This window comes from Tamandua tetradactyla, chromosome 6 (genome assembly GCF_023851605.1).
Source record: "Tamandua tetradactyla isolate mTamTet1 chromosome 6, mTamTet1.pri, whole genome shotgun sequence".
NCBI lineage: Eukaryota > Metazoa > Chordata > Mammalia > Pilosa > Myrmecophagidae > Tamandua > Tamandua tetradactyla.
The window spans coordinates 63,080,482-63,089,149 of record NC_135332.1 but is presented as its reverse complement, the minus strand read 5'-3'; the positions used below and the strand labels follow the sequence as shown (position 1 = coordinate 63,089,149).

At 64.0% G+C, this 8,668-nt stretch overlaps 1 protein-coding gene and 1 long non-coding RNA gene across 4 annotated transcripts in view; one reads left to right on the top strand and one right to left on the bottom strand.

The window, feature by feature from the left end:
• Positions 1 to 2,171: 2,171 nt before the first annotated feature.
• The window catches only part of NTN1 (netrin 1), a 184,210-nt gene continuing 177,713 nt past the window's right edge, over positions 2,172 to 8,668 (bottom strand). Inside the window, exon 6 of the mRNA XM_077165959.1 lies at positions 2,172 to 2,522. Coding sequence (XP_077022074.1) covers positions 2,194 to 2,522 — 329 coding nt within the window. The 3' untranslated portion in view covers positions 2,172 to 2,193. The remainder of the gene's footprint in view (positions 2,523 to 8,668) is intronic.
• Positions 2,179 to 8,284, top strand: LOC143688239 (uncharacterized). 3 transcript variants are annotated; one of them, XR_013177898.1, is made up of 6 exons: positions 2,179 to 2,343; positions 3,157 to 3,617; positions 4,891 to 4,971; positions 5,398 to 6,835; positions 7,182 to 7,265; positions 8,113 to 8,284. It is a non-coding gene; the product is annotated as an uncharacterized LOC143688239 (long non-coding RNA). The 3 variants fall into 3 exon arrangements; XR_013177899.1 differs by lacking the exon at positions 4,891 to 4,971 and having other exon boundaries at positions 6,645 to 6,835; XR_013177897.1 differs by having other exon boundaries at positions 4,891 to 6,835.

Here is an 8,668-nt window from a genome sequence, read left to right as displayed (position 1 = left end):
AGTGCAAACCCCGAAGGGACACGGGGGTGTGACACCCCAGAGTGGGATGTCTGGGCAGAGTCGAGAGGCTTCGCTGGTGTAGAGAGAAGCAGGGCAACTGTCCCCGGAGCGTAGTGCCTTTCGAGGCTGGTGGTGCTCCAAGATGCTAAGGGCAGCTGGCCACCAGCACGAGGCTGCAGAGGGGCGCTGGCTGCTGGTAGAGGGGATCTCCCCTCCAGGACAGTTCTGTCTTCTCCCTGCCCCTGTCTCTCGGGGACTCCTCTAACCACCCGTGCAGCCTTCTCTTAGGAGTAGCCAAGGCCTAAGCATCACCTACGCTACCCCTCAGGTCTAGGGCAGCCCCCTCTCTGCTTCAGTTTTCAGGCTAGGTGCCAGGGTCATCAGGGGCAGGCTGCTTGGGGAATCAAGCAGGTGGGGCCACAGCACCCTGTGCAGCAGAAGCAGCATGGCCGCTGGGAGAAGACCTGGCTCTGGGGTCTGAATCCCAGTTCTGCCACTTACTTGCCCTGTGGCCTTGGGCACATGTGCTTCCACTTCCTCACCAGTGGAAATGGGCATGAGAACCCATCTCGCAGGGGTGTTCGAGAGGACAGGCTGTGCCTGGCGTGGAGCAGGTGCTCAGTAAATGCAGGCAGAATCGAGGAGGCTGTTGGAGGCCAGAGCACCACCAGGCCAAGCCTCATCCTTTCTTGGGACAACCCTTTTAAGCAACCAAACCTGGGCAGGGTAAATGAAACCAATTTCCTGACTGAGAGAGGGGGGCTGGGCCTCCAATCCAACATGCCAGGAGTGAGGATGCAGAACGGAGGCCCCTGGGCAGTGCTCAGAGCTCGGGGAGGCAGGGAGCAAGGCTGGACAGGGTGCAGGCCCTGTGCAGGTGATCAGGCCGGAAGGCCTGGGGCAGCTGCTTAGGGACTGTCTCCAGGAGCCTTTGGAAGGGGGTCTTGGGCACACTGAACAGGCACATGTACTGAACAGGCCTTTTTGGCCCAGTGGCCTCTGTCCTTTCTGGATTGCTGAGAGTAGGGCAGCACAAGTGGTCCTGGCCTCCTGGGCCCCCAGGAACCTGGTCCTTCCTGCCCCTGCCTGCCCATGGCCCGGGCACCCTGACACATCACTGAGCCAGCAGACTCTGTCTCAACCGGAGGTATCCCCTTCCCCTGAAGCCAGGTCCGACTGCCTTCCAACCTGTATCCCATGCCCATCCAGGCCCTTCCCAGCTGTTGACATTGCCGAGAAGCCTTGCGGGAGCTGACATCATTACACAAATAGTGTCACTGCCATAAACCCAGCCTGTGCCCCTGCCCCCTCCCCTGGAAAATATAGAAGAGGCTGGTTCCAAGTTTCCAAAAAGGAAACTCTCTGGGAGGTTTTGCCTTCGCTGTGCCTCCTCTAACAGGCAGTGCCAGCCGGAGGCAGTGACCACCCTGCTTGGACTTCTGAGGGGTCCTGGGGCCCACTGCCCTCTGGATGACCTAGAATCCTGGGCCAGCACCCAGTCTCCAGCTGGGCAGGGGATGGGGCAGCAGGCACCAGCAGGCCCGCCTCTGCGCAGAGGGTGAACCCCCACCCCCACCTCGAGGCCCCACGCAGGGAGAGCCCCCGCAGCAGGTGGCAATAGAGACCACGGGCCACGTACGGGGGTGGGGGGTGGGACAGGCTGTGTCCCCTCCCCCCACTGCCTGCCGGGCCAGGGCCCAGGAGGCCAAAGCCAGGCCTTCTGTGGGACCCCTCGGACAGAGGTCGGGGGGTGGGGTGCTGGTTTGGTCGGACTCGCTCGGCCCCGGCCCAGGCTGGGGGCCCGGGAGTTCACAGTTCTCCTCCCGTCCCCTTCTCCGTCCTGTGTCCGGCCCTCGGGCCCCACGCCAGCTGCCCCACGTCCTCCACGGTGACCCCAGTGGGAAGGGCGTCTCTGCTCTGGAAGGAGCCCCGTGAGGTAGCTAAGTATCGTCCTCATTTCGCCAGGGCCTAGCCGGCAGCGCACCCCTTCCGGGAAGGGCGGGGCCGCGGGGCGGGGCGGGAGGGGACGGCGGGGCGGGCGGGGCCGCCGAGGGCCCCGCCCCCGAGCCCCGGCGGCCCCGCCCCCGCCCCGCCCTCCCCCAACACCCGGGAACGCCCGCGCGGGCCCCAGTCCACGCGGGGCCGTGGCCGCCCACCGCGCTCTCGCCCCGCCCCGCCCGCCGCGGCCGCGCGCTAGGCCCTCTTGCACTTGCCCTTCTTCTCGCGCTGCTGGAACTTGCGCAGGCGCCGCGCCCACGTGTCCCGCCACTGGATGACCAGGCTGCTCTTGTCCGCCACGATGCCGCTCTGGTCCGGCGAGTCCTCCGCGTTGCCCAGCAGCAGGTACTTCTTGAGGGGTTTGATTTTGGGGCACTTGCAGGCAATGTCCCGCGAGCGGATCCACAGGCTCTGGTCACCACGGCGGATGCGGCTCGTGCCCTGCTTGTACACGGAGATGATGTTGACCGTGAACTTCCACCAGTCCCCCGCCTTGTCCGCCTTCAGGATGTGGATCTGCACGGCTGCAAGGAAGCACAGGAGGCCGGCCGGTGGGCCGCGCGCCGGGGACGGCAGCTGGGGCCTCCCCCCAACCTGTGCCCCCGTGGCCAGGGCCGCCCTGCCCCACCCTTCCCTCCGGGGCCCAGGAGTAGGGCAGCCCTTTTGACAGAAGCAGGGGCATTAAAGGAGACCCAGAGCTGAGAAGTGACAGCACAGGGGACCCCACAAGGGAAAGCCGGGTGTCCCTAGATGCTAGTGATGCTGCTGTAGGGCTCCAAGAGGCGTTTGAATGTCCCTCTCAGCACTACTCACTCCTGAGAGGGAGTACTGCTGGCCATGCCTCAGGATTGCTCTGGCTCCCTGAGCTCTCCTGAAGAAGCAGGGGCATCTTGTCCCCCCAGATCACAGATGAGTCCCAGGCTGGCTCCCTGAGGCTCCTCCACTCCCACCCGAGGCAGCCACAAGGATGTGTCCCCTGGGAAACATGGGGCCAGCCATCCCTGCCCCACTTCTGCTCCAGGCAGCGAGCCCACCTGCACCTCGGCCTGGCCTCCCCACACTGGCCACTTGGCCCGGGGTGATGGGGAGGGCTGGGGACCGGCTGGGCCCAGGGGGGCATTGGACACCATCTGACTCATCCTTTGGGGGGTGAGGGAGGTGGTGGATTTTCCCGTTTTCGTTTCAGCTATTCCTGGGCATCCTGAACTTTGCACCCCTGTCGGAGGGCTCCAAAGAATGGCTGCCATGGCAACCGTTTCCATGTTTTTGTCACCGAGGGACTCAACACTCACTGTGAACTCTGGGGGGGGATGGGGAGCCCTCCAGTCCGGAGAAGTGGCCAGGCTGTGTGTTTGACTGTACAGAGGGAGGTCACCATGGCGACCGAGTGCCCCTCAGCTAAGCAACAGGGGAGCTCCCCCACCCCACCCCCACGTCCCTGAGAGCCCCGGTTTCCTCTCCCCGGGACTGAGCTGAATACAGAATGAGCATCCTTCAGGATACAGCAGTTTCCCTGCCTGGGACCTCAGAACCCTGGCCCAGCACTCGTCAGGGTAGCCAGACAAGGATGCTGCAGAGGGTACCTCTGGGTAGGGCCTCAAGATGTGGCCTGAGCCCAGGTACTAAGCATCTATCAGTCTCAGGGATTCTGGGGAGGTCTTGGGCCTTAGCCCAGGGACAGGTGGGAGGGCAGGCCTGGTGGGGTCTGCAACCCTGCAGAGAAGAGATGGGAGAGAACTGGCTGAGCAACGTCTGGCCTTGCTGTGGCCTTCCAGGTCCCCCAGGGACCTTTTTACTCCCTGGGCCCTTCACAGCAGGAGAATGTGACCCTTCACAGCAGGAGGGCTGGTGGCCCCTGCCCACCCTCTCCTGGTCTCTGAGCTACCTCCTCCCCTCAGTGAGCACCCTGGAAAGCCAGACACAGCATCCGGAGGGGGGCACAGTCAGTACAGCACTGCTGGGGACCTGCTTTCCCACTGAGCACGCCTCCACCTGCTATCCTGGCACTAACGGCCCACGTGGGCCTCAGCAAGCTCCACCATGGGGCCCCAGCGAGGAGCCCCGGCCCTGCCCTGGATTCAGAAAAGGGAGAGATGGCTCCTTCTTGGGGGGCCAGAGGGTCACCGCAATGGATACTGGTCAATTAGGACAAAGCAACTGACCCTTATTTTCCCACCCCCAGCAAATCTCAGCATCTCCCCAGGCACAAGCTGCCCTAGTTGCCAAGGACAGCACAGGCCAGGGACAGGGACAGGGAGGGTGGCGGCAGGACTCATGTGGCTGTGCTGGAAAAAGGCCACATTTCCGCTGCCCTTGGCAGCGCCTCTACACATTACACAGCCCACCAAGTATGAGCTGCACACGCGGCACGCGGGCCAGGGCCCCACCACGCACATACAGCTGAAAATATTCAAAATACACATTCAAACAGTGACCTCACACAGCCCCGCTCGGCGCGCGGGGGGAGGCACATGGCGGGGGCTGCCAGCCCCTCCACCCGCCCTGCCTGGCTGCCAGCCGGGAATGACCGGACCACAGGGAGCCGGGGCCCCGCCAACCCAGACATTCCTGCGGCTTTGCCCCCACCTGGGGGTGGGGCGGTGGGCTCTGGGGCACTCTGCCTCACTCTAGGGTCCAAGGCCGGGCCCCTTGACTGGAACTCACCGCAGGCCGAGCAGCGGCAGCCCAGGGACGCCCCCACCTGCTGTCCTGGCACTGACGGCCCACGTGGGCCCCAGCAAGCTCCACCACAGGGCCCCGGCGAGGAGCCCCGGCCCTGCCCTGAACCAGAAAAGGAAGAGATGGCTCCTCCTTGGGAGGCCAGAGCAGGAAGGCCGACCAGGTGGAGGGGATGGCTGACACCCCTTAAATTAAGACACTGTTGGTCTACAGGAAGAGGGTACCAGCTTCAAGCCAAGGGCCAAGTGAGACGGCGGGACAACTGCTGGAGCCCCACTCCCAGCCCCCAGCCCGGTTCGTGGAGTGGGAGCCTGGGCTGGTGCATTTCGGGGTCCACACTTCAAATTCCCTTTCTTCCTCTGAGTCCCCACAGCACCAGAGCTCAGTCTGGGCAGCTGCAGCAGGCGAGCCAGTCAAGAGATCCCCCAGAGCCTGGCATGCTCGTCCCATGAGGCTCCGTCCCAAACGAGGGCTCTCCTCTTGGCACAGACAAAACCAGGGGTTGGGATTGGGGAATGGGGCCCCGAGAGGCCGAGCGGGTCAGGCTGGCTGCAGAAAGTCCAACTGAGGATTGTGGCAGCCCCCGGGACCCCCGAGGAAGCTGCAGAGAAAGGGGATCTGCAGGACAGAGGGGATAGGGTAGGCTCCGGAGAGCAAGTCCTCAGTGGTCTGGGTCCTTAGGCCAGGCTGGACTTTGTCTCCTGTCCTTGGAGTTCACAGGTGGCGACGTAGGCCTGTTCGGCAAACCATCCTGCTGTACAGAGGCGGCAGAACTCGGCACCCAAGAGAGGAGGCAGGGGGGCAGCAGCCTCAGCCATCAATGTGTGCTTGGCAGGAAAGGCCTTCATGCAAGGAGCCTTTCTCAGCCACGAGGGCAGGAGAGCCGTGAGGACAGACTTCCTTGCCCTGACTGACGCCTGCTGCTCTGGCGGGCATCCAGTGCAAGGCCCCTCCCCAGCATCCAGGGCTCCTGGGGCTGGTGGGGTGAGGGGGCGCCTGGCTCTGTTCCTGGGCCCAGGCCCAGGTTGGCCTTTGGCTCTGGGGCTCCACAGAACCGGGAGAGGCAGCTCACATTAGGCTGGTCTGGGGAGCGGGTGGGGGTGCTAGGAGGCAGGGCCTGGGGCAGGCAGGGGGCCTGGGAGCCTGGGGACCAGGAGGGCAGGACACAGCCTGCCCAGCCCACGGGGTTCCTTCCGGCTGACTGCTTGCCCCGTCTCTGACCACAGGCTTTCCACAGACATGCCTCTGGCCATCCTCCCAGCTGCCTCAGCTTCCCCAGAGTCCCAGGGCTTGGGACATTTATCAGGCTATCAGGGTAGCCTGAAAAGTGGGTCAGTCCAGGGCCTACCCTGTACTTGGAATCCCCCCGACCCCAAGAGGAGTCACTGCCCCACGGCTGCCCTGCTTTGGTTCTGAGCCCGAGCAGATTCAATACTTGCCCCCTCCCATCAGCCTCAGCCCTGGCACCAGTGGCCCCCAGAACTGTCAGCCCTCCAAGTTCCTGGCATTGCTGTCGCCACTGCCACCGAAGAAAGCTAGTGAGAGCTGACTGACGCCCCTGCCAGGGTTTGGGGGACCTCCCGCTGGGATCAAAGCTCCCCGCTAGGCCGGGCAGGTTCTAGGAAAGCTGCTTGGCCGTGAGGGAGGCCCAGGTGCTGCTCATCCTCCTGCCTGTTGGGAAATGACGCATGTCAGGAAAAGCCCGGCCCGAGAAAAACAACCTGCCGGGCCAGGTCCTGGGGAGTGGCCGAGGCACAGCTCCAAGGGGGGCCGGTGCCAGCCCCCTCTTCTCCCGGGCAGGCCCTGAGCGCGTGGGACACCTCTGCAGGGAGTCTTCCGGCCACCCGGAGGCCTCCTAGATTTATGGGCTGCCCAGGGTGGGTCCCAGGGGCCTTCCAGCAGCCGTCCCTCCCAGGGAGGCTTGGGTGGGCAGCCCCCCACCTCCCGCACCCTGTCACCCCATCCAGCTCCGGAAGGCTTGACGCCCATCTGCCTCAGAGACAGCGGCCAGGACAGAGCTGGGGGAGAGCAGTGTACTCCCCACAACCATTAAAGTCATGCAGCCCCCATAAATCTCCCGGTATAGAAAGCGTGTCATGCGTTCCAGCTGCTTCATAAAATGCAGCCCTGACCACATGTTTCCCAGCCTCCTGTGAAGGTAAGAAACCACTGAGCAGAGCCAAGACTTGTCTTCCCAGAGATCTTCCCAGAGAAGCAAAGCATCGAGTCCCTGCCAGTGGGGAAGGGCTGAGCAGAGGAAGCGAGAGCCTCAGGGAGTGCTGGGCAGGGGGGCTCGGGCGTCACAGCAGCCCCTGCCCCGTCTTCATTAATGAGGAGGAGGGCGGAGGCTCAGTGGTTAGAGGCGGCCCAGCAGCCACAGCCACTTCCTGCTACCCCCACAAGGCCCTGCTCAAAACTTGGATAAGGTGGGGACCCACAAGTTGGGGCTGGCCGAAGTTTTTCCACCTCAGCCAAAGAAGTAACTGCATGCTCCTCTCTCTTAGACCCACGGCAACACGGACGCTGCCTCAGTTTCCTCTGCCAGATACTGGTGCTTGGCTCTAGACTCGGGAGGAGAGACGGGCTAGGTACATGAGACTATCTGATTGCCTGGGATCCCCGAAAGGAGGGCGATGTGGGCGAGACCTCAGCCCTGCCACCCCGGGGCAGGCACCCAGCCCGAACACCTGCACCCCCAGGGTCTCAAGCAGGAAGGGATCAAAGGACGGGCTGCCCCGCTTTGGAGATGGACCATCTTCTCCCCTTCCGGGTTAGCACACCCTACAGCAGCCTGGCTAACTCCAAATCCAGTGCCCTTTCCCCCACCCACCCCACCCCTGCTCCTTGGCTGGGTGGGCTCAGGGATGGGGGCAGGGGGCTGGGCCCCACCAAGGGCATGGATGGGGCTACCCAGAGTGTAACCCTAGTGTCATCCCCAGGGGCCGAGCGCAGCCTCACAAGATGCCCCTCAGCCCCAGACCTCCCAGCTGGGCAGCCGGAATGGGCGGTGGTGAAGCCACTAGGCAGGGCAGGCTGTGAGCAGTGGGGGTCCTTTGCCAGAGACCACAGCAGCACTGGGGTCCCCACCTCAGAGGGGAAGTGAGAGGGCTGTCCACCTGTCCCCAGGAACTCCAAGTCCTTCAGGTCCTGCCAGCCTCCAGGGTGCAAAGAAAGCTGGCTGGGAGATGGAGGGGAAGACAATGACCAGAGGCCCAATGGGGCTGCAAATTCATTCTCATTCAACAGAGAGGGAGCGGCTGGTCTGAGAACCCATCCAATAGCAGACCTGTCCCTGTCCATCCCCTCCCGCCTTAGCTGGGCTCGCCAGGCCGGCACTGCTCACCAGCTCCCGGGAGCCCTAAGCGCAGGGCCCCGTCTGGGAGGGATGCCCATCCAGCAACCATTTTGACCCCTGGTGTGCCCTCGCTATAGCAGACTTGGCTCTGAACACCTTCTGCCAGCTCATAAAAGTCAGAAGACAACACCTGCTTCCCCAAAAGACCCAGAGAGAATGCCCCAGGCCCTGAAGACAAGCGCCAAGGCACGCTGAGATCCGCGCGCAGCTGGGCCCTGCGGGAGGGGCTCAGCCCTGGGCCTGGACAAATTGATTCAGGTGTGTGGGCTTGGAAAGGTGCCGCCCACCCCCTCCCCACAGGGCACCCCCCCACGCCCACCCACCCCGGCAGCGGCACCTGCCCACGTCTCCCATGTCGGTGGCCTGAGCGCAGCACGTTTAGTGTGGGGCTAGCAGGTGTGGGGGGAGAGTGACAGGGGCGCTAATCCCTGGGGAGGGCGGTGGTGGATGTCGGGACCCACCAGTGCCAGCCGGCACACCTCGGAAAAATGTCCACCCCCCCCCCACCCATGGGATGATCATGGAGAAACAGGAGACGCAGGGAGAAGACGGGGCAGCCCGGCCCCCACCCCACCCCAGCTCTCTGGCACCGTGGGCAGATCCCCACCCCACGCTGAGCCTCAGTGTCCCCTGCCG